General features: G+C 27.2%; 1 protein-coding gene across 1 annotated transcript; it reads left to right on the top strand.

The window, feature by feature from the left end:
• The first annotated feature begins 814 nt into the window (after positions 1–814).
• Positions 815–26,223, top strand: LOC113558586. The gene is made up of 6 exons (XM_026964081.1): positions 815–935; positions 5,205–5,322; positions 22,738–23,125; positions 24,223–24,306; positions 24,379–24,479; positions 26,030–26,223. Exons 2-5 carry the CDS (start codon positions 5,210–5,212, stop codon positions 24,433–24,435), a joined length of 642 nt encoding a protein of 213 aa, XP_026819882.1. The 5' UTR covers positions 815–935; positions 5,205–5,209; the 3' UTR covers positions 24,436–24,479; positions 26,030–26,223.
• The last annotated feature ends 304 nt before the right edge of the window (positions 26,224–26,527 follow it).

Raw genomic sequence — 26,527 nt, 5'->3', positions numbered from 1 at the left:
TTCAATACATTTTTCTCTAAAGCTATAAAACTCTAGTCATAAGTTATAATTTTTAATATAGTCAATAGACAACTCGCTGTACACTACTAGCCACGGCCAAGCCCTTATACAGGGGCGTAAGAGTTAGATTATGTCACTACTTCTCCCCCTACCACAACCCCACTAAATTATAATTAATAATTATTTACCACATGATTAGTAATTATGTATTTTTATGAGTAGTTCATGTATTAAAAACATATAAAAAACCGCCGATAATCGATCTTGAATACGTGCAAAAAAAAAATTCTTATATTACCTATTCCACCCGGCCATTGTTAATGGTGCGACGACGACGTTCGACGAGACTCGACGATTGTACACGACGACGCTTGTCGACTTGTTTCAAAATTAGTATAGACCTGGGCGTCCCGTCAAAATCGTAAAAACAGTACCACTACCATGGTAGATAAGCATTGATCTACGTGGTTCAGTCACAATCCATTCACCGCAATTAGCCATCGCGGCAACGCGTGAACATTGGCAACAGCGCACGTCCCCGCCCTACCTTTCTCTCTTCCGACTATACCGTTCAACGTCCAATGAATAGCAACCATAACGACGGCGTTAGCATCAGTGTCGCCCTCATCATAGATTTTGAGTGTAAATAATAAACATCGTTGGCGTCGGGTAAGAACGCTACCCCTTCCCTTTCTCCATCATCATCTCACTGCACGCCACACACTGACAACAGACAACAGTACCGAGAGTAGTCGATTTTCTATCAACAGCCATTTCACCAGCGTTACCATTGTCTCTCAAGTCGTCCATTATCCCATCCAATAAATATTATTGCCGCCGCCGCCGCCGCCACCGTCGCTTAGCAAATCGCAATTCGAAAACCGTGACCAGTCGACTGACCGCCTGCTATTGTTGCATTAAACAATCACGAACATGTAAGTCGCCGTTGTGATCTTTATGTATTGTTATTATACCCACAGGTACCTACCCCCTACATGCCAGCTACTATTGTTACCTATAGGCTAAATTAAACGAGACACGTAGGTGGGAAATTCGTGTATGAACAACATATGACGATAATTATATCTACACTGGCGTAGACGACTAAACGACTGGACGACATTGACGACCGAAAACGAAACGGTTGCATTCCGTTGCGCCGGGAAAATCGTCGGGTTTTTATTCACAGTTGTGCCAAAGCTTGGTGCCTAGCTGACTAGTTTTCTGTATCAGTAGTTTTTATTTTAAAAAAAATGCTTCTAAACCAATAGTCTGCAGCCGGCGGCTCACGTCGCTAATGTATACGGTCCGCTTTAAATTTTAGAATGACAAATTTTTTTTTAATTTATTTAATTATTTCAGTTTTAGACAGTTTTTTAATTTAGTATATTAAATAAATTAAGAATGTAAAATTTTTATTTTTATCCGGCCCGCGAACTTTTTAATTCGTGAATGTGGCCCGAGAGTCCAAAAAGGCAAAAAAGTTGCCGGTCACTGTTCTAAATAATAGAAGAAAAATTCTTGCATTGCATTGCAAATAAATAATAACAATAATTAACATCAATGAATTAATACACTAAACAGAAAACATTGAAGTGAAAAGTTAATAGAATTGTCAACGCTGTTAGTCAATAGTATGTTATTCGGTAGTTCATGCAATAGTTGTAAAAATACCTAATAGATTGATTGATTGTGCCTTCTTGCTAGTCAAAACCCAATACTATTTGATGGTTTATAGAAATAATCGAATTATTAAATAATTTCAAACGATCGAGTAAAAAAACTTGTACATTTGCTTGAGTTATTTGATTAACATTAATTAAACCAATTATATATTTGTGTGAGTTAATGTGTTATTATCACAAATGTTTGAAAATCTGAAAAATATATTACCTAGTCAATCTCTATATATTAAAATTATAACAGTTCATTTCATTTTTTAGTAAGACAATTTAAAAGTCATTTGATGTGGATATGTTAATACAGCGATTTGAATGATGCGATTGTCTCCTGCAGTACTAGGATTTACATATTCAATAGCAGGAACTTAAAAAATAGCAATAAAACATAAAAATCTATTTTGAATTTAATTTATATTTTTTATGTTAAATTCCTGATTTGTTTCCTTTAGTTTCATCAATAAATAACTGTTTCTTTAAAAGCATACTATCACTTTTAATAGCAGAACTTTCCAAAATATATCTAACAATGTTCAAATACACTTGTTAGACATTATTGGAAACTTGTTGGAGGTGGTTGGAGCCCCCCTTTTAACCATCCCATCATTTATTTTATAATGCAACATTGTTGGAAACTTGGCGTTTGTTGGTGCCCTCTTTTAATTTACTTTAAGTTAAAAGATGTACTACAAAATTCACACCTGGCATTATAATATATTATTTAAATTGTTCCAACAATGGTTAAATATACTTGTCGGACTTTGTTGAATATTAATTTAACATTTTTTAATAAGTATAATATTATACTATTATTTGCTAAAGTGCTAATTTTATTATCTTATTTTTAATTTTTTTTTATACTTATTTATTATATATTATACATTTATAAAATATACATTAAGATTATGTTGTAATTGTCAATATTGGAATAATAATATGATCCAAATATGTATCCGTACTCCGTATACATAATTCTATATCATTATTATAATAAATATCCAAATCAAAAATGATCTCTTTAAAGTATTAATTAATTATTATTAGTTGTTTACTTAGTACTTACTTTCTTATTCTGAAGTGTGAACAGATATCCAAAGCATATAATAGTTAGATTATCCCTAATTCTTTAACTTCATTCAGAATTCAATAAGTATTTTTTACCATGTTTGTATAGTATAATATGGCCTACATATTTTACAATAAATTATAATTGAGGTTCAATTATTGTTTATTCATTAAAAAAATAAATACATACATAAAACTGTGTAGATAATAGTAAACTTATAGTTATAGACAAAATTATATGAGTAACATAATATAATAACTCATTTGATTTTTTCATATTAATTAAAACTATACAGATAACTGTTTTTTTAAATATTAATTAATAAGAAAAAAACATGTAAAATAAACTTGACTTATAAAAAAAAAAATATAGAAAAAAAATGAAATATAAATCATAGTATTGAATAAAATCTTTTTATAACAATTTCTAGATAATATTTGTGAAATTGCGAAAACTATCAATTATTTATTATTATTTTTCTTTTCCGATTTATTTCATTAAATCACGCTTGCAATGTACCAATAAGTAACCTTTATAAAGTTGGCAGATACCTATATGAAATATATCCAACAAACTTGTTGGACATTGTTGGATTACTCTCAGATTTTGTTTTTAACGTTAGAGCTTTAGACACTTGTGCAGCCAACTAAACAAAATAAAATGTCAAGCTTTATTTATTGGACACTGTTGGACCACTTAAAAAATTTGTTGGACATTATTATCGCCGGTACAGCTTTTACAAAGTTTTGCTGCCAACAGTACGACTTTATGATAGCCAAATTTAATCCTTATAAAAAATGTAGAGCTTGATTTTTTAAAAGTTGTGCTATATACAGAGATTATACTTAATATGGATAAACATTTTTTGATTTATTCATATATCATTATTATTTTCATATTTTTAATTGTATACCTAAAATTATTTTAATAAACTTTATTATAATTCATTTTTTATTAAATACCTACTCGAAATGTTATTTATGTTGAAATTTAATATTATTATTACTAATTTTCAAATTGTTATTATTTTATTGATTTTTTTTTTATAACTGATCTATTTGGTTAATTTACTCATGTATCATTAAAATTTTGATATTTTTAATTGTATACCTAAAGTTATTTTAATCAACTTTATTATAATTAATTTAATTATGAAATAACCGAAATATTATTTATGTTGAATGTAATTATTTTTACACATTTTTAAGCTGTTATTATTTTATTGATTACTAAAACAATAAATAAGTAATGCATTCAAGTATTGGCAATTTAAAATAATAAAACATTAAAAAAGTTTGATTGACAGTAAAAATAAAAATGTATCTATATTAAGTCTAATCTCTGTTTATAGCATAACTTTTAAAAATCAAGCCTGACATTTTTTATAAGTGTTAAATTTGGCTGACATAAAGTCGTGATGTTGGCAGAAAAATTTTGTAAAAGCTCTACGGCGATAATAATGTCCAAAAAAGTTTCGGAATGGTTTAACAGTGTCCAACAAATAAAGCTTGACTTTATTATTGGGGTAAAATTTGGCTGACATAAAGTTGTGCTGTGTCAGAGTATAGTTAGCAGCAGATCCGGCTTAAGTGTTTAAATACACCTAGACAATCTTGAGTTTTGTTGCCCCTTATATGTAAATACTACATCAAATTTATAATACAAAAATGTTAAATGCTGTCTCTGAAAAATATCGCTCTAGGCATGTGCCTATGTCGCCTACCCTTTGAGCCGATTCTGGTTAGCAGCCCAAATGTCTAAAGTTCTAACGTTAAAAAAACTTCAACAAAGTTTGGGAGTAATCCAACAATGTCCAACAAGTGTATTTGAAAATTTTTCAGAGGTTTTGACCGATTACAGCATATTATTTATGGTAAGTGTGAATTTGACATTAGAAAATAAAAGGTGGTATAGTAAAAAAGGGGGGCTCCAACAAATTCCAACAATGTCTAACAAGTCTATCTAAACATTGTTAGATATATTTTGGAAAGTTCTGCTATTAATGTAATGCCAATTTCACACCACTGTGACACGCCTAACTTTTTTTATTATTGATTTTCGATTTCTTAATCGTTCAAGATTCTCTTATAATTATGTTTGAAAAAAAGTATATTACATTATTTTTATCGATTTAAGAATTGTATTAACTATTAATTAAATAATAAGAAATTTGATTACTTCCTTAGGTTTTATATTTTAGTAATTTTCTTTTTTTCTTTTAAAACTCATGTCACACATATCATTTGAATCTATGTCTAATCTATATAAACCTGGTACACATCCACAAGCTACAGTTATGTGTATCTTAGGTGCACTCCTATTTTTCATACTCATCATCAATAATGTAGTTGTATACTATACACTTACGAAAATATAGAATGAAAAATGATTATTATTGTACTGCCAATTCCAACAGTAATAACTGTATGGTTCATTTAATATTATGATTTATTTTGCAGAAACAATGTCTAATTTCAACAAAAAGGAAGTTGACATCATTTACAACAAAGTGGTGTCTTTAGGTAGTGATGTTAGTATCAAACGTATATCAGAAGAAGACATTAATGTATTGACAAAGTAAGTATTTTAATTTATGAATATTTATTATTTTACTAAATGATGTAACTAAACTATTTTTATTTTGTATTATTGTCAATTATTTACAAATTACAAAACTTCTTTTATTTCATATTTTTAAATAGTAGATATAATTTTTTAAAGGCCTCAAGTAATTAATAATGAAACTTTAAAGTATTAATGGTTAGCTTCATTATTTCATTTTAATTTTTTTTTTCTGAAACAACTCAAATAATTAAAATAATTGTTCAATATTAATAACAGTTAAATCATACTCGCAGTCATAACTCATATCTCATAGTACACGTAAGAGGATTTTAGAAAATTTGAAATGTGTATAATTAAGTTTAGAAGTATAACATTAGAATGTTTTGAGTGAAATTTCATTTTTAGTTTTAAAATGTATTATTTAATTTTGTAATATTCATTATTCATTTTGATTATACCTTTAGTATATTCATATAGCATTCCCATCGCCCAGTGCACTTTAATAAATGCACTGCAGTAGCCCTTCACTGACCTTAACTGATTGGTGTAATTTGGTCCACCAGGCTGGGGTTGAGTGACGGGCTAAAAACCCGTCTGGGTAAAAAAATCAATTTGTTGTGAATCTTCTAAATAAGCCTCAGGTTATACAATACAGAACATGGAACAAAGACAGCAATGGATTAAGGAAAGGTACATAGAACATAAGAACTCTATTTAAGTCAGGTGCTTTGAAAATTATCACAGACCAGATACAAAAATAAAAACTATCAGTTGTAGCACTACAAAAAATACGGTGGCCCGGCAATGGCAATGTAAAATCTGAAAATTACATTATTTTCTTTAGTGGATCGACAACCGGTAGACGTGAAAATGGAGTAGGTTTCATGGTCAGTGACCAAGTACTACCATATGTAAAAGGATTTACGCCAGTATATGTTCGCCTGTGAATTTTAAGATTGTAAGGATATTTATGGAATATTGTAGTTATAAATTGTTATGCCCCAACCCGAAGAAGGAAATAATTACATCAAAAGTGAATTATATGAAGAACTGGAGAGGGTATGTGATACCCAATCCAGAAATTGCATAAGAATACTAGTAAGGGATTTCAACGCTCAGATCGGAAGAGAACCTTTTTAAAGACTTATTATAGGACTGGTAAGCTTGCACTTAATATCGAATAATAATGGCATAAGAGTAATAGATTTTACGTCATCGAAAGACCTTGTAGTAAGTAGTACGTTTTTTCCGAGAAAGAATATTTTTAAGCACACGTGGATATCTCCTGCTACAAAAACTAAAAATCAGATTAACCATGTTATAATTAATAGAAGACATAAAATATGCATAACCAATGTGAGAAACTATAGGAGAGCAAATGGAGATTCTGATCATTATCTGGTTATTGCGAACCTCATACCAAGCTATCAGTGAACTGGAAGAAGAAGAAAAAAATGTGTCAAGATTAAAAAATTCAGCACTGATAAAACAAAAATTCCAGCAGAAATCCAAGCGTATCAAAGTAAATTGGTTGGTATACTTAATAAGAAAAGTGTGCTCTAAATTAACGTATTACAAAACACTACACAAAAGAATATACAGGCAAATCAAAGGCAAGAGCTCAAGCAAGTAAAATATTAAGACAGAATAAAAGATTAGCGGAAAAGAAACTTATCAAGGATATTGAAATATTCAAAAGAAATCCTAGATTATTCTTTGGGAAGTGCAAATCTGTAAAACAAGGCTACAAAGCAACAACGTCAACAATGAAGGAAGATCGGAGAAACCTCATAATTGATACTGAGAAAATCGTCATATATTTCATAGAATTTTTTAAGAGAATTTTTAACAATATACAGGATAACATCACACCCCACGAAAAAATAATATACTATTACGGCGGAGCCAGAAATCATAAAACATACATTAGATAAAGTTAAAACTATAATTAATACTTTAAAAAATAAAAAAACACTTGGAGAAGACAATATAAATTCGGAGTTAGTAAAACTCGCGGGAAAATAGTTAATAATTGAAATAAACAAGTAAATTTATAACGTATGGACTAGGAAAAAATTACCAACGGACTGGTATGTGGCAATCATTTGTCCAATCTTCAAAAAAGGAGATTCAACAGATAATGGAAAAATTAATTGCATGTAGTCGAAAAATGGGTTTTATAAAATAAAATACATGCTAATAACACGCCACACATCCATTAAGAACAATTTGATAATCGGACCATACACCTTCGAACAGGTCGAAGATTTTAAGTACTTGGGGGTTAACATTAACCATAAAAATGATATGCATAATGATGTCAAACTCCGAATAAACGCGGCGAACCGAGTATATTTTTCACTGAACAAATTGTTAAGTTGAAGAATGCTATCATAGGTGACAAAATAAAAATGTACATAAATTACTTACGTCCAATAGTAACTTATGCCTGTGAGATATGGTCGACGACTCAAAGGGATGAGGAGAAATTTCTTATCTTCGAGAGGAAAGTACTGAGAAAAATATACGGACCTGTCAGAAACGATTTAACAAGGGACTATGAAAGAAGAAAAAATACCAATTTAGATTTTAGAATCTCTGTACAATAAACCAAATATTAAATGTTTTCTGAAATCCAGGCGTTTAGAATGGGTGGGCTAAGTGTGGCGTGCTGAAGGAAGCATAATTCAGAAAGTACTGATATTATTCATGTTTATGACTCAGTTTTTTAAATCAAACTGGTAAGCGCCTCAGGGGAAAACCTCGACAGCGATGACAAGATAGAGTCAATGCAGATATAAGAATGATAGACAGAACAACAAACATCGAGACCACTACTGATCGTGGCGTGTGGAGGGGATTAATAGAAGCTACGAAAGGGCTAAATGGTACATAAAGCAAAAAAAAAATTTTAGTATATTCAACTAATATTAAAGTATCTAGTATTGATAATTCTTACTTAATAATTTTCTTATATTAATTTATTTTCTAGGTAGTTAAAATTAAAACAACTGTAAATAGGTATTATCTTTAAAATCTTAACTACTTATTGTTTTTAATAATATAAAATACTATTTTAAGTACATTTATCCGATACAATTTTTAAAAACATATTATTTGAATTTTTCACAAATTTTAAATGGTAAAGGATTTTTTCACTTAAACATTATTAACATTTTAGAATTTTTAAAATTCTAAATTCTAAAATATAATCTTGTAAGATTAAATTAAAAATAAAAATAAAAATAAACTTAATGAGTTTGTACAGAATTCAAATAATATATGTTTTCAAGTTATCAAAAATTTTATCCAATAACTAGGATTGAATGTAGAATTAATATATATAAGGTCTATTTGATAAAACATATAAACGGGATCCTTAACATAATTAAATTAGAAGATCTTTGAATTTTTATTTATTAATCTATTTATTGCTTGAATCTATTATTTTGTTAGGTTATTAGGATTTGTGTGTAAAATTTCTTCTGATACAAATATTTTAATAATTGTAGAATACATTTTTTTAACATAAAAATGTTTTTGGGATGGATATGACATTTTTCTGACTGATTTTCGTAACATATGTTCATTAACATAATAGCATAGTAAAAAAAAAAAATAATAATTAAACCAATTTATAGTTTATTTTCTTTTATTTTCAAAATGTATTTATGATTCAAAGATTTTCTCCACAAAAGAGAAATATAAACGTGTAACGTTTTATAAACAAAGTATGTTATGTTGTATAAAATGTGTTAATATTTGTAATAAAGCTAAAATAAAATAAATTAAAAATAAGATAAAAAGTAGATGCAGAAATGAAAGTTACGTGAAATCGAACGTGTGTGTATAATAAATCTAAAGTGTAGCAAATGCAAGGGACACAAGCCTTGAATAAATGCCAGAATCTGTGGAACTTTTTTCATACACTTATAAGTGCTAGAGAATATGGGGTTTCAGAGGTTTTCCCAACGCATTTGAATACTACTAGGCAATTTTTTACTTTTGACCCCTCCAAAGTACCAACTAGATGAATTTTCCTTTTCAAAGAGGACTGAAGTCAAAAATCAAAAAATTATTTCTACTCCAAACCGTGATGACAGACACAAAAAAAAAACATCATTGTAAAATCAATACATTCTTCACTTCATTCAGAATCTAAAATAAGGCTCTGAAACAATATTTTTTATAATAAATAAAACGTCTAAAAAATATTTCTGAAACAATATTCTAGAATATTGCTTCAGAAATATTTTATAAATGTGATTGATGAATGAAATGTATGCAAACTTTGTGTGTAATATTTTGTTTCATGTGTTTAATACCATTATAGGAGGGGTTTTGTGAAATATTTTTTTAGTTTATTTATTAAAATAACTAAAATATATTTTCTCTTATTACAACATTTTATTCAATATATATTGGCGGCATATTTGGAACTTTTAGAGCTCTAGTATAATGCATCTTTATTATTATTGTAGATGGAAAACTATTATGGGGATTCGACAGTGATCGTTTTTAAGGAGTTTAACATAGGCAATTATTTATGAGCATGCGTGTGGGTTGTGTAAATGTGTGCCTTATAAAGTTATAACTAAAATGTGATTATTAGACTATATAGAAAGAAAATAAATAGCTGAGCGCACTCGCAAGTGCTCAAATAAGTCAATATCGCACTATGTGAATTTTAATTATTTTATTTTTTGGTTGAAAGTATCATTATTGATATATCGCAAATTGCATATCTATGCTATGTGGCATGTGCAAACTTATTTGAATTAGTAATGAAATTTACTTGAAAACGACCTGAATGCATTTTTAAATATTATTAAAATCTTAAAATTGTTAACATTTAAAATTTATAAATTTATTTTTGAAGGAGTTCAATTTCAAACAGTAGAAAAGTCGTTTTCTAGTAAATGAATAAATAAGGTATGGAGTACCTTATGTCCTTTTTATAATATTATTACTAGTAACACCTAGTACTTGTTTAGTCGATCGTATTTTTCAATTATTTTGTTTTCGGTACATATTAGTATATTAGTATATTACCTTGTCATAACCCATACCTATATAATATTCCATAAATAGGTAGAGTGATAAGTTTTTAACTAATGCATAGATATATATATATAGCGAAATCTCTATAAAACAAATTTCTATTTAACAAAATTCTCTATATAATGAAATAATTTTAAGTTATTTTTCTGCAACAGATATAAAAACTATTGTATTCTTACTTAATTTTTATTAAGTACACACTGGTTAATCATAGTTATTTAAATAAGTACAAAAGTAACGGATGTTTTTTTTAAAGAAATTTCAAGTCTTATTTTATGAAGATTCCACCTAATATTATATTCGAATCTAGAAAAAAACGAAATTTTATAAATAAATAATAATAATACAAATAAATTATATAGATATCATATCGAATAGTATCAGACACGACAAAAAACGTTAAATGCAGTTAACTTTAAAATTTCAAATAGGCATTAATAAAAATTTAAAGTATAAATATAGTATAAAAAGTCAATTATTTTAGTTAATTATTAAATTTCCGTAAATTATCATGTACTCACTTCGAACGATCAAAATATTAATTTAGTTTATCGCAACATATGTGTATCATTGTGTAGGTATACAAATATAACTTTAGGCTAATGACCTGTGATGTTGAAGTTTTACTTCTAATAAAATGTACATACATATATGTAACTTACATTTAAAAAAAATTATATAACTGTAAAATTTATTTCAATAAGCGTGTTTTTGAATTTCTATGTAATTTAAAAATAATTGTATTTATGACAATTATTTTAATAACTTTTAACCGAAATTAACGTTTTTCACTTAATCGTTTTTTTCGTGTCGTTTTTTACCCTTGTCGTTTTTTCCCGATTACCATTATATTTATTTATATAGCCTATATGGCTATATGCCACCAATGTTCTTTATTGATCTACTTTACGTTATTGCTTACGAAACTCATTAAATTAAATTTATAATTTCGGTGCATTAATATTAATCTTTATTCGTTATCGCTGTTTTATTCTGATTAGTAAATCATCAGATATTCTAATAATTATTGTATATTTTCATATTTGTATTAATTTGTACATTGACTCGAAGATATTAAATTACGGTATGTATCATTTTAATTTCCCGGAACGAGATTTTTTTTCTTATTTACTGCTTAGCCATATAATATATATAATAATAACGCAATATACGCTCGCGCTTAAATGCGATGATATGGGTTTGTATTAACAATATTACGATAAGCCAGATAAGCAGGAGAAGTATTTGAGTTCACATTTACCACAATCCGAGATTATTTATAACTATATTTTATAACTAAAATATAAATTAGGAACCGTATAAAATAATGCTAGAACTACTATTATAATAATTCCTACTAAATCACGTAGATAGTCTTGTACAAAATAGAGTTGTATCGTATTTATTCATTTATTTTTTTGTAGAGGTAGCTGATAATTTATTACTTATATGTAGAAATTAGAAGGCTTAAACTTGACTTAAAGGATTCCTCATAAACTTGGTATGGTCTCCATACGCCATACGGTATGGAATATAACAATACAACATATTTTAGACTCTACAACAACCTTCATAAAAATTACAATTTTAGTATATGCGATTGCCTCTCATATAATATAAATACATTTACAAAAAATCGAATAAACATTTTTACATTTTTCTAATATTTTGAGGAAGACTGTATAGTACATACCAAAAATATATCTGCCATTTCACGCCTAAAATAAATGTTTAATGCGCGTTTTATACTATAGTTAAGGGGCCACTACACCAGCATTTGTTTTAATATTTACAATTTTGAATAAATTATTAATGGTTAAAAATAATCGAAATTATTTTATATTAAAACATGCTTATATTTATAAAAAATCTATATATTAAAAATCTATCCGGTCATTGCATAGGAAATACTCTTCTTTATAAAATATATAATAAGTGCTTTTGCCCTAGACTGAATCAGAGAGTTGTAATCGTGGAAACACGGACTATCTTTGTTCCTATATTATGTGGGAGATAGACAGAGAAAATAAATGCTGATGTAGCGGTCCCTTAATACTTTAATCACATTAACAATATATATTATTTATAATGGCCGGTGCTTAATAGGACTGCATCCGAATTGGTTACCATACCTAACAATTGACATCGAATTGGTTCCCAATATAGACTTTCGAAAAAGCAAAATACGATAGAATATAATATAATATAATATATAAATGAAATATTTAATATTATTATAAAACAAATATTTGAATTTCCCATCATTATAAGTATAGATAATATAAAATAGATTGGCATTAAGATAAAAACCGTGATAAAATCGTTGTTATATTATTGATATGGACGGATAGTTACTCGTTACTCGTTAGTCGCTACGACATTCAGTAATATTAATACATCGCAATAACCGTTGAGTTTACGTATAGTGTTAAATTTGTGCAATGTGGAATTTATGTAAAGTGAAAAAAATAAAAAACTAATCGTATTATAAGGTTATAAATTTGAATTTCAATAAAAATTGACAGGTGATATTACACGTTGGATATGTGTACAAAGAACATGTAAGTCGTATTTAAAATTAAATAATTTAAATATAATTGTTAATAAAACCAACAATGTGGGCTGAATATACCAGTAATATAAAATTAACTACTAATTGCTGTGAATCATTTCAACAAAAATAGAAATGGCGGATATAAAAGTAACGAATTCAGTTGATTTGAATTTTTTAAAAATGTTTGTTATACATTTTTACTGTTTATCATTATTATTATTAAGCCACAGTTTTTAGCAATTCGGGAACCAATTCGAACACACCGCTTAATAGATCTATACCTGCAAAATAATTTGACGTTTAAGGACGGATGTTTTATATCATTAAAAAACGTTCAGACTTAAAACGCCATAATATTGAATACATATTTTAATGGTGTTTCATCAAGATAATTTCAATGATATTAGGTAGTTTGCATTCCACAACAATATAACTTAAACTATGGTATTATAGTCTACAAAGCTATTTAAATGGTCGTAATTATTTAGTTAGTTTTGATAATTTATTATTGTATACTTCGTTTAAACGTTTTTCTGCATTAAATAGCTGTACGGTTTTATAAAATTAAATTATAATCTCGTTTTTAATTTAAAACTGCAGAATATCGCATTGTTACATTAAGATCTACTTACACTATTTATTTAAGTGTCCTCCAAAATGCACCGTCATTACTACATATTATATATAGGTATATTTTGTACGATTTTAAGTATGGAACATAATACATACATACTTGTAAGGTATAAATTAAATAATGGTAATATGTTTATTTGCACAAACTATTTTCATTTTCTTGTTTTACCTTCAAGATTATTTTTCCGTAATTTAAATTATTGTCTTTTTGTTTTTTAATACATTTACAATAGTAATTAGGTAGTAGTTGTTATATTATTTATATTTGAGCTTTAGTGTGAAGTTAACATTTCTCTTCGATTTATTCTGGTCTCAACCATGCTATGAATAACTTACAAATTCCATAAATAAACTTAAAATTACTTACAAAAGGGGCGTCTAACTTAATTTTTCTATTTCTTCGAATTGAAGAACTTCAATTTTTTTTAACCATTTTGCTGTAGAATAAATTATAATTTATAATCAAACGTAGTTTCAACTTAAAATTTTAAAAGGTAGGCTGGGCTCTACATTACGTGTCAAATAGGTCAAATAAGTTTCATCACTTATGACTGCAAATTTATTTTGTATTAAAAAAAAATAGTTATCTTAAACATTTCTAAACTATTTAACGAATTCCGGAGCAAGAGGGGTCCGGCCCCACTGGATTCCTCTTAGATACGATTCTAACGGCCTTAATCAATGTATAATAGGTATGTTAAATTTAATTTCAACGATAAATATTATTGTCCACGAAAAACGATTCGAGCGTAGACAGGTTGTGGTCTGTCAGTTTTTAGTATATACACTCAATACTAATATGTATATTGCACGATATTTTGTTTTTTTGATATAGCTCTTAAAGTAATTTATTATACTATTAGAAATGGCTCGTAGATAAATATTTTGAGACTGAAAATTAAAATTATTATTATTATTTTGAACTTTGTTAATAAAATATCTTTTATCTGGTTTTTTGAAAATAATTTTAGTAAAATATTAAAATGTCAAAAATATAAAAATATAATTATTAAATGTATAATAGATTATTACGGCTAGTGGCCTTACATTTTTACAACAGCGACACGGTGTAAACTGTATACCTAATACATAGTATTAGCCATTAGGTATAGTGAACCTAATTTTAATATCGTCTAGATTACGTGGTTTATTTCCCCTAGTCGTTTTTCTAAACGGCTCCCGTTTTACAAAAAAGTAAATTCCCAAAACGGCTCCCATCGAAAAAGGTTTTACGATAATGTAAATTCCCAAATGGCTTCGGTATTTTATAACACAAATTCCTTCTCAATTCATACAGACTGTCTCAAAAGTGGTATGGTTAAAAATGTATTGGTGAACACTAAGTAAATTATAAAAATTATATAAAAAAGCATATGCTATCATATTATTGTGAATTAAATTTAAAAGTTACAAAAAATGTAAAACATGTATGTATATATAAAAATATTTAAAAAAATCAAAAATTTAAATTAAAGGTATATTTTTTTGGCACAATTTTTTATATACTCCATACGGATATTTTTGCCGAGTACAGGAGTATGTATAATATATAATTTTGGTATAGAAATTATATTCAATGTTTCGATATTATCAATATATCTTATATTTTCGGTATTCAGTTTTAAACGTTTTAAATTTAAAAATATGATATACCGGTATACAGTACGCGATAGTAATATCTACGTCCTACATGTTACTGAAAAAAAATAACAATCAAGATACATAATTTATTCAATATACTAAATAGATAAGTGATAACAAAATTAGGTAATAATTATTGTTTTTGAAATAAAAAATCGTAAAATTCGTTTACTTATGCTAGAGACTTAGAGAAGTTCAAATTGGTAATACCGTTAGCAGTTTGGGAATTTACCGGTTTCTAAATTTTTTTTCGACGGGAGCCGTTTAGGAATTTACCTATTCGTAAAACCTTTTTTGGCGAGAGCTGTTTTGGAATAAGCAAACAATAGACGGGAGCCGTTTGGAATGCGCCGGTTATTCCGTCCAACCCATGACAATATTGTATATTACGATTAAAACTATTGGTCGGCAGTTTTATTGAATCAGTGACCATCGTATAAATAACTAAAATAATATTTCCATCCAAATAAATATTTATAGGTTTTAGATTTTGTAGCCTTCAATAATAATAAACAAAATAAATGATATATTATTTAATTCGGATAAAAATATTTCAATATATTTTTAATTTTTATTAATTATTATTTACAAGTAGCCGGTATTTTTTAAGGGAAGGTGCAGTTTTAAAATGTTTTCTAACGAGCTGCCATTAATGTTGACCTAAATATATAAAATGATAATAATTGTATAATTCAAAACTAAAATATATATTCTAATTAATACGTCAATACGTGTATGTGAATATAGTATAAAATGTGTAATAAAATTAATATAAATAAAATATAAATGTAACTACTCTGGGCAATATGGACATATGTTTTAAATAAGTGAACTTAGCATAATAAAAAAGTAGCAATACAAACGGAATAAAATAAAATATATTGACTCGTTTTATATTTATTTTTAATAGTGAAAATAAAATATAATTTATTTTGAAATATTTTTCAAAATAGTCAATTTGTAAATCTAATTTTTAGAAAACTTTGTTGTAAAAATATTTACTAAGCGAAGTCAATTCATTTTATACAATTTAGACAATATATTTTATAATATATTCTCGTGTGATACACGTAATAATTAGAATGTACATTATAGTTTTGAATCATACAATTATTATCATTTTATACATAATATGTACTATATATATTTTAAAATACATATATATATAAGGAGGGAGAGGGGTAAGCAGTGTCCGGCGAATTCGATATATGCCTCTGATTTTTAAGCATTTGAATATATTTCAATAAGATAAGTATATAATACTTATAAAATATCAAAAAATTTACAATTCTGTGATGTTTATGTCGCTCCTAAAATCTTACTCTAAAGCCGCCACTACCTCGAGTGTCTTGCAAAGCATCGATATATTTACATAATGATAGATCAAGATAAAAATACGCATTAAATTAAATCGTTTAAAATTAAAATATTCATAATTTCATAGATTCTATAGTAAGGTGGAATTGAAATACGATTTAAGATAGTAATTGCCAAAATTGAGTAGGTTTCAAAAATTTAATCAGTTTAGGTACATAAATTATGTACCTATATTTTAGAAAAACGCTACCAATCCAAAATAATTTACGACTTAATTTTGGATATGTTTGGATACATTTAATTGTTTACTTACAGAATACTATTATAATCAAATGTAAATAGTTAATAAAAGAATAGTCTTTATTATGGATTTCCTTTAATAATTTTTATACGATTATACATAATAAACGGAAATATTCTATTTGTATTGACGGTATAATACATTATAATATTTTGTGTACATGTAAATATGAAATACAATAACGGCGAAAATAAAACTTTAATTTAAATTAAAATACTTGCTAATGGCATATGTGTCTGTTCAATACGTATTCAAAATATTAATCCGTACAAGGAGCAATAGGTTGTCTGGGCTGCAAGATAATTGATCTTAACGATCGGCGTCGTCTGGTCCGACGCTAATGTATATTATATGTTTCGTGGAATGCAGGAAGAATACTATTTGTTACAAAAGATAAGGGAAAAGATAGTGTGTTAAAAATATTTTTCATTCTTGGAAGATATAATATGTAGGTATTATGGGCCACTGGACGGACCCTACCCTAGAAATTATGGTCGTGACCGTTGTCAGCCTTGTCACTAAACGTGTAGGTAAATAACAATAAAATATATGAAACGAAAAATTTTACACTCATAAAAGGTATAAGTACATAATATCGTACGTCGTTATAAAAGCATGAGTATAGCTATTATACGTATATAGTTATATTTATTATATACTAGTTGATCGTGCACTGCAGTGTCTGGGACCAATTAAATAATTTCACTACAATATTTACCTTTTCAAGTACTCTGTTGAATGTTATTTACCTACACATACTTTTAACGTACTAATTTGAGCGGTTTTGAAAAAATATACAACTCGCGTATAAAATGATGCAGGTATAATTATTATAATAACTATTTTAATTGTATGTAACCAGTGGCATTCGACTATATACGAACAAAATATACAGCGAGTTGAGAGTTCCGCTTAATGTGATCACATTAGTTCAGATCATTTTAATTATATTAACCGGTTGATTCCATAAAACATTCTTTTTTTATTGATGATTTTATATTTATATGTATGTTTAAAATTAGATTAAAATAAAATAAAGTGAAGAAACTATCTCTTTTTGATTGTACTTGAGAATCTACTAATTTAATTTTCATATTAGCCTGTAATTAAAATCCATATTCAGTTAATATAATAATTATATGATTTTTAATTATTTAAAAATAAGTAAATAAAAATATATGTACATATTGTACCTATAACTTTTGGAACAACTGAAAAAATCGTTTTCGACATATTTTTTAATAGCTCCTTTAAACTTTATCATAACAATTCTTGTTTCTTTTTTTTTTAGTGAAAGTTTGAAATACCATTAAAACGATAAGAGTGTTCTTAAAAATGATTCAATTATCCGGTACTTGGTGAATCTAATAAAAGATTGATTCTATAAACCAGTGATCACACTAAGCGGAACTCACTGTATTATTAAATATATTTGTTTTTCATGAGGCAATAATTCACTGGATGTACCACTCTTAAAAATACAAAATTAAAAAAATTAGCACCTAAGTGCAAAGTGCATATTGTTGATTACCTACCTATAGGATTATCTATGTATCTAATTTCAAATAGATTGTGCTGATGTGTATCGCCTACACATACAAACATTGCTTTTTATTAATATAAATAAAAGACAATGCAGTGGCGCCGATCACGTATGGCAAGTGGGGTAAATACCCCAGAAATTTTTAATGGGTCGTGATTTCGTGAGTAATTTTTTTTGATATAGTTGTAATTTGTAAATACCTACTAAATAGTAAATTTAAAAAAGTAGACAGCTCTGTTACCCCAGTACTGCTATGTTAGAATCTGAATATAAAAATTATCCAGTATTATGTACTTTATTTTGTACAATTTTGTACACCTACCCGAACAAGTAGAAAACGCGATTTCCCTGTGTCCGTGCTGCGGTTTCATATATATATATATATTTCTATAGTACCTAAATAATGAAATATACTTATATTTCTATTGGTTTGCGTTCAAGATGTATTTTCAAATTCTGGATATTTATGGTCATATTTGCTTTCCGGAAGTTTATGGTCTACTACTTTAAAGTTCAAGACTTATAGTCCATGTTAATATGGTTCAATATTTTTTAACTTTATAAATTTATGGTCCATATGTGTACTTTCCGCGATAATCATTTTTCCAAAATATTATGGCCCGTGATTATTTTTAATAAATTAGATTATGAATATAAAAAATTATTCACTATCAAAAATAATTAATAATAAGAAATATCTGCATATTCATTTATGATATTATATTTACTAACTTTGTTATTGGTATCGTTATAAATATATTCTTATTTATACATAAATCAAATGTGAAAAAATTATTGTAAACATTATTTATACAATAAAAAACAAGAAACAAGAAAAAAAAGTAATATAAACTTTTGCAATCATTGTTATTGTTAGTTATTACTACCATTATTTTTATGAGAGAGTAATTTAGTGTGTTTATTGAAGTCGAAAAGATATTTTAAAAACGTCTGTTTGTCAGAACCTACTCTTTGTTGGAAGGTATTATGAATTAATAAAATTTATAGTGTACATTGTACACTGTACAATGGTATATTAATAAAGAAAAATTAATAAATACATAACTAAACTTTGGATCACAAACTAGGTACTATACTATACTACTTGGTCGGTATTTAATAAAAAAATTATAGGCCGTTAAATATTGAACCTACTTATTACAATATGCAGCATCCGTAAAATGTAAATATTATATTTATTAGGAGTAAGTATTAAAAATACAAAAATAACAAAAAAATTATGAAATTAGGTAGTGGTAATCAGCCTAAAAATGAGATTAGGAAGATAAGTATATAAAGAACCCCGAAACACACCATGTTTTCTATGTAGGTTTTCTGGAATCAGTATAAAAACACCACTTTTACACTTTCACGACAATGAGTTTTTCTGATATACTTCCAAGAAGTTTTATTGTAAAAATACAATTGTACAATTATATTTAATTGTAAATATAGACATTAATAATGACAAATATAAATATAATTGTCATTGGAAATATTGTAATGCATCAACACCATTCTTAGCATTTTTATTAATATCAAAATATGTGTTTGTTAAGTAAATTATAATTTAAATAAATTTCAGAAAGACCAAAACGTGTGAACTGAGGACACGCATAGAGAGAAAGTGTCTTGATTTGTCATACTTAAAAAGAAATAAAGTGAAAAAAAAAGTAAAGAAAAATCATGACCTGACCTCTTCTTTGCGTGGACCCTCATCAAGCCATCAAAACATGTCAAAATCAAACACTTCACAGCCTACTGCCAAACTATCATTATCAAAAGTAAAATTAGAAAATCAATTTGGTAACTCGTCGGTACCTTCTTCGTCAACACAAATTGAGTTTCAAGAACAAAATAATACTGTAACTAAAAAAACAAAAAAAATCAATAAAAATCATGACCTGCCGTCTTCTTTCCAAGGACCCTCGTCAAGCCATCAAAACAAGTCAAAATCAAACCCTTCACAGCCTACTGCCAAACTATCATTATCAAAAGTAAAATTAGAAAATCAATTTGGTAACTCGTCGGTACCTTCTTCGTCAACACAAATTGAGTTCCAAGAACAAAATAATACTGTAACTAAAAAAACAAAAAAAATCAATAAAAATCATGACCTGCCGTCTTCTTTCCAAGGACCCTCGTCAAGCCATCAAAACGTGCCTAAATCAAACACTTCACAACCTACTGCCAAACTATCATTATCAAAAGTAAAATTAGAAAATCAATTTGGTAACTCGTCGGTACCTTCTTCGTCAACACAAATTGAGTTTCAAGATCAAAATAATACTGTAACTAAAAAAACAAAAAAAATCAATAAAAATCATGACCTGCCGTCTTCTTTCCAAGGACCCTCGTCAAGCCATCAAAACGTGCCTAAATCAAACACTTCACAACCTACTGCCAAACTATCATTATCAAAAGTAAAATTAGAAAATCAATTTGGTAACTCGTCGATACCTTCTTCGTCAACACAAATTGAGTTTCAAGAACAAAATAATACTGTAACTAAAAAAACAAAAAAAATCAATAAAAATCATGACCTGCCGTCTTCTTTCCAAGGACCCTCGTCAAGCCATCAAAACGTGCCTAAATCAAACACTTCACAACCTACTGCCAAACTATCATTATCAAAAGTAAAATTAGAAAATCAATTTGGTAACTCGTCGATACCTTCTTCGTCAACACAAATTGAGTTTCAAGAACAAAATAATACTGTAACTAAAAAAACAAAAAAAATCAATAAAAATCATGACCTGCCGTCTTCTTTCCAAGGACCCTCGTCAAGCCATCAAAACGTGCCTAAATCAAACACTTCACAACCTACTGCCAAACTATCATTATCAAAAGTAAAATTAGAAAATCAATTTGGTAACTCGTCGGTACCTTCTTCGTCAACACAAATTGAGTTTCAAGAACAAAATAATACTGTAACTAAAAAAACAAAAAAAATCAATAAAAATCATGACCTGCCGTCTTCTTTCCAAGGACCCTCGTCAAGCCATCAAAACGTGCCTAAATCAAACACTTCACAACCTACTGCCAATCGATCATTAGCCAATATAAAATTAGAAAATCCATTTAATAACTTGACGGTACCTTCTTCATCAATACAAATCAATTTTCAAGAACAAAATAAAAAAGCAGCTAATAAATCGAAAAGGATAATGAAGAAAGTAGTAAACAATATTGAATTAGAAAACGAATTGCCTGCCAACTCTGAATTTAATGACAACTCTAAAAACTCAAAAGAATCTTCGGAAAATTTGATAGGAAAAATAAAGTTTCGAGATCCAAAAACCTTAATAGAACCTTCATTATTCAGAAAATATAAAATTATTTTTAATGTACCTTTAACCAATACATACACTACTAGAAACAAAACATCTTTATTAAACTCCCATCCAAAATTAGACATATCTTTGCATGAACTTACATATTTATTTGAAAAATATTTCACTAAAAATGTTCAAGAAACAATAGTCGTTGTTGCGAATATTGTAAATGTAAGTTTATTATGTGAAAACGAGCAAGTGCTTAGATTAAAAAGAAACTGTATAAATGATTATCATAAATTTGTTCTTGTGTCAAAGTTCCAAGATAATGTTATGTCGATTTTATCGATTATCGACGATCCTGACATTGACCGCATTACACAGATCTTATTTATGTGCATGTTAAATATCATTGCACAGTTACATGTTTCGCATTTGAATTTTAATAATACCTTTAAAAATCTTGTACAGTTCTTTAGTAAAAATCTTCAACGAAGCGAGTCAAAATTCCTTAAGCTAATCGAATGCATAGAATCTAAAACATTTCTATCACAGTGTAATGTATTGATTAAATTAGTAGAAGTTGCTGGCCGTCACGATCATTTCATGAAAAATCGTATGGCAATATTTTTCATGCCTAAACAAAAAATAAATTATTACCAAGTCATAATAAATGCCATAATTCAAAATTTGGAAGTAGATTTTATAACATTGATAAACGAAGCTACATTAAATTGTCGTAATAGTTGCAAGTTTAAAGATCCACATGCTATTTTTTTGAAAAATGCAAAATGTGCCATTAAAAATTCAAGTACAAACAGAAACGGGGATCAACATGGAATAATTACCACATCTACCAACACAAATAACAAGTACATGAATTATATTATTTATCATATAATCATTGAAATTGTTTTATTGTTATCATCTGTTATAAATTAAATTAATTTTTTAATACATCGTTTGAACAAATTTGCATGTATTGTTTGCTGTATTACTTAACTGTTAATTTAATATATTTAATTGCATGTTTAATTAGATAACCTTTGAAATTTACTTTTTATACATTACCTACTCAACATTTAGCTAATTTTTATGATAGTTCCAGACCTACATATCATAGAAGATTGATCGGGAATAGTACTTCAGTAACGACTACTAATACAAATTTGGAAATTAATTTGAGAAGCAGTATTTCAAAAAATACTGGAAATGCATCGGAAACAATTGGTCCTTGTACTTCTAGTACATCAATATACCCCGTAAAAGCACCTCGAATGGCTACTACTAGTTATTCTCCAGCACAAGTGGATAATTACAGAAATACTATTCCAGTGTTTCCTGCTCTAAGACCTAATAATACAACAGTTTTTATTAAAAACGTACAGCACCAACCACAATTAAATATAAATATAACAAATAACACATATAATACCAATGTAACACTTCCCAGCAATCAGCCACCCCAGGATTTAAACTTTTTCTCTTATGTAAGTATATTTATCTTTTAAAATATATGGATACTTCTATCCAATATACCCTTATTTTTGGAGTATGTTTATAATCTATGAAAGATTCAGTTAGATTTTTGTTGCGCATTGCAACACTAATTGAGATTGTATTATTGATACACTTCATTCGACAAGAATAGTTTATAATGTAGTCAGTTGCGCCAGAATCTAAAAACCAGATTATTCTACCCTTTTTCTTCTATGAGTTTGATGGTTACTGTTTGTTTTTCTGATAAGAATACGACGCTTTTGTAAGGTTGATTATCGTCATCAACTTCACTGCAGTTTGATACTTCTTGGACTTTTATCGTAACTATTAAGTCTTTGTATCCTTCATTGAGATTTGAAATTCCCAGGTTTCTTTCTCAGGCAGAAATTTGGCATATAGGGCAACCTAATCTAGGTCAAGACCTTTTGGAACACTACTGTTTATGGTAATACATTTTGTTATAAACTTCGAATAGAATTATCGAATAGGACTACCGATTTCGGAGGTTTCAAGCATAGCAACATTGATTGGTTTTATAAAAGTTGGAAAAATCAATTCAACTTGACTAACAACTTCAAATCTATCTAAAACTAACATAGTATCTAAATATTACTTTTAGTATAAAATTATTAAGCCTTATTAGTAAGCCAGGTTGGTTTTTGGTATTATATGATTGAAATCTGAGACTACTTTTGATAGATGAATAAAATTTAGGTATGAAAATAAAAGGTAGGTGAGGTAAAATGGGTAAAGATCCTAAAAGAAATTTCGGTAAGATCACCAACCTAAAATAAAGAGGTCATAAAACAAGTTTTTCGGACGACAGAGAATAATCTTTATTAAGCAAGTGTTTGAAAATATGCTAATAATTTTCAGCAAAGACTAGGTGGCATATTAATTAATATAATGTATTAATCATTAATATATGTACATTAATATAATAAAATGCTCGTAATTATAACGTAAACGTGCATACGAGTTCAATTAACTTAAAAAATCAATTATTTTTCAAGCGTAAAATAAACTTATAAGATTTTTCATTCAAATATAATGGTTAAGTTTTATAGTTTTTTTTATATTTTTTCAGTGTGACGCAGACAATTGTTACAATATAGGAACAATGGTATGCCAATTTTGTTATTTAACAATATACTGTAGCGAAGAATGTCGGGTAATTTTTTAAAATTAATTTGAAAAAAGAAATAAACTGTATAATGTCTGTTTGAATTTTTATTTTTAATAGCGGAGACATCGAGAATTTGGGAATCATAAATGTAATATAGTTAATAACCCCATTTAAACTCTTTACACTAAATGGAACTTGTGCTTATGCTACTCAAATCGGTAAGTAATCAAAATATGATATATTTTAGCTTAGGTTTATGTGTTATATCACACTGATATTAAGATACCTAAGTAAAAGTTTAAAAACCAGATGAAAAGAAAAAAAGTTTACCTAACCAACCCAAAAACAAATCGACTTTTTTTATAATAATTATAATTGCTATTAAAATATTTTAAATTATGTAATATGTATAATAATATTATTATGTATACATTATATATTCATAAAACTGTTATCAATATACTGAATTTGTATAAAAAATATGAAAGAAACATTGACTTAATATTATAAGAGTATTTGATTAGGTGTATGTACCTACTTGGCTACTTAGTTTTGAAACTAGAAAACCTACTTAATTTAAAATGAATATGTGTGAACTATATGCTATATAAGACATTTATATATGTATCTATTGGATAATCAAGTATATTAATGCCTCAATGGTATGTTGTTATGATTGGTATGACAGTTATAATTACCTATCAAATTATTATAGAACGGCTCGAAAATTACTGACGTAAATAGGGTACCTACTATTTTTTTGGAAGGCTAACTACTTAAAATAATATAAAACCAAATTTTAACGAATATTTAAAAATTATATTGATTTAGAAACTTTATAGATTACATTTTCAATTTAAATACTATAATTAAGTTTGAAAATGTTATACAATATGTCCCCATAAAGTTGTTTTCACAATAATTTAGAAATAATGAAAAGACGTGAACAATTATAATATTTGATAAGGGTTTTAAGTTCAAACTGTCCATCTCTTTTACTCAGCATTGTTTTTTTTTTTTTATAAATTTTAACTAAAAAATGAGACTTACGTTATTGTATCCCTTCTACATCCAGTGGTGGTTCCATGGAGTAAGACAAATCTCAATTCAGTATACAATATACTTTCACAACTAGCCTACTATATTTCGGTTGATAGATACATGAGATATAATTTTTTGAGTTACTTTATAGTCTATTTATACATGAAATAATTTTAATTTATAATAAATGATTTATATTTTAATTACTATGATCACTATACGTATTTACACATAGGAGAAGGGACGATCTACTCTCCCCCACTATAAGACCGGCCCGGCGACACTTGTTGAGACTTTTAAGAATAAAAGTATCACTTGCCATCATATTGTAAAAATAAATTTATAACTTTTTTTTATTTAAAATAGTTAATGATTACTTAGCTAATGATTGTACACTACGATAAATTATTCGTTTTTTAATTTATTTATTTATCAGTTACCTATTAATACATTTTTATGATGTATTGAAAAAAATATAAAATGTATGGAAATCATGTTCAAATTTAGGTATATTTTATAGCATATGTAAGAATATAAGAATATATAAAACTATAAAAGGTTAAAAGTTACGAACTGTAACTGACAATCAAATTGTATTTGTATACACTGTTTTGGTATTTTATTTAGGTAAACAAAATTATTTATTTTGCCTATATGAGATTCGCATGAATGGTATCTTTTAATAAAGATAAAAAACAAAAATATTGATTAATTTTAATATTTTTAGGATCACATTTCAATTTATTATTTATGTTCGCTGCTCAAAGATGTCACAAAACATTTTATTCGAGTACCTAATCAATTCCAGACTGAAACCATACTTGATAATATGAACTACTACGATTGATTATTATACGAAAAAATATGTCTACAATTCAATAAATAGCAACTAATTGAGTTGTGTGACATGGGATGGAAGTTTAACACCTATGTATTAAAAAGATATTTATTAATTGTTTAACAAGTTAGTTTAAAATAAATTTTGTATGTATAATTTTAGTAAAGTTAAGTACTAATAAGATATTAGGTATAATCAATATATCATCTATACCAATAATTGTCAATATATCTTAAGATTAAATTCCTATTTAATTGTTTTTAATTTTATTAATTTTTTTTGTAATAGTTATGATTGAATATTTATGTTTTAAACTTAACCTTTAGTTTTTAGGTTAATATATGATTAATTATTAGTTAATATTATTTTCGTCCATAATAATAATTG

This window comes from Rhopalosiphum maidis, chromosome 3 (genome assembly GCF_003676215.2).
Source record: "Rhopalosiphum maidis isolate BTI-1 chromosome 3, ASM367621v3, whole genome shotgun sequence".
NCBI lineage: Eukaryota > Metazoa > Arthropoda > Insecta > Hemiptera > Aphididae > Rhopalosiphum > Rhopalosiphum maidis.
The sequence above is the reverse complement of the archived record's forward strand: the minus strand, read 5'-3'. Positions and strand labels throughout refer to the sequence as shown.

What these genes read in the sequence shown, in the direction of transcription:
- LOC113558586 (XM_026964081.1), top strand. Translation starts at nt 5,210, where the DNA reads ATGTCTAATTTCAACAAAAAGGAAGTTGACATCATTTACAACAAAGTG. An exon ending in ATTTAAACTTTTTCTCTTAT is followed by an intron (nt 23,126 to 24,222) that starts GTAAGTATATTT and finishes ATATTTTTTCAG; the next exon opens with TGTGACGCAGACAATTGTTA. An exon ending in ACTGTAGCGAAGAATGTCGG is followed by an intron (nt 24,307 to 24,378) that starts GTAATTTTTTAA and finishes TATTTTTAATAG; the next exon opens with CGGAGACATCGAGAATTTGG.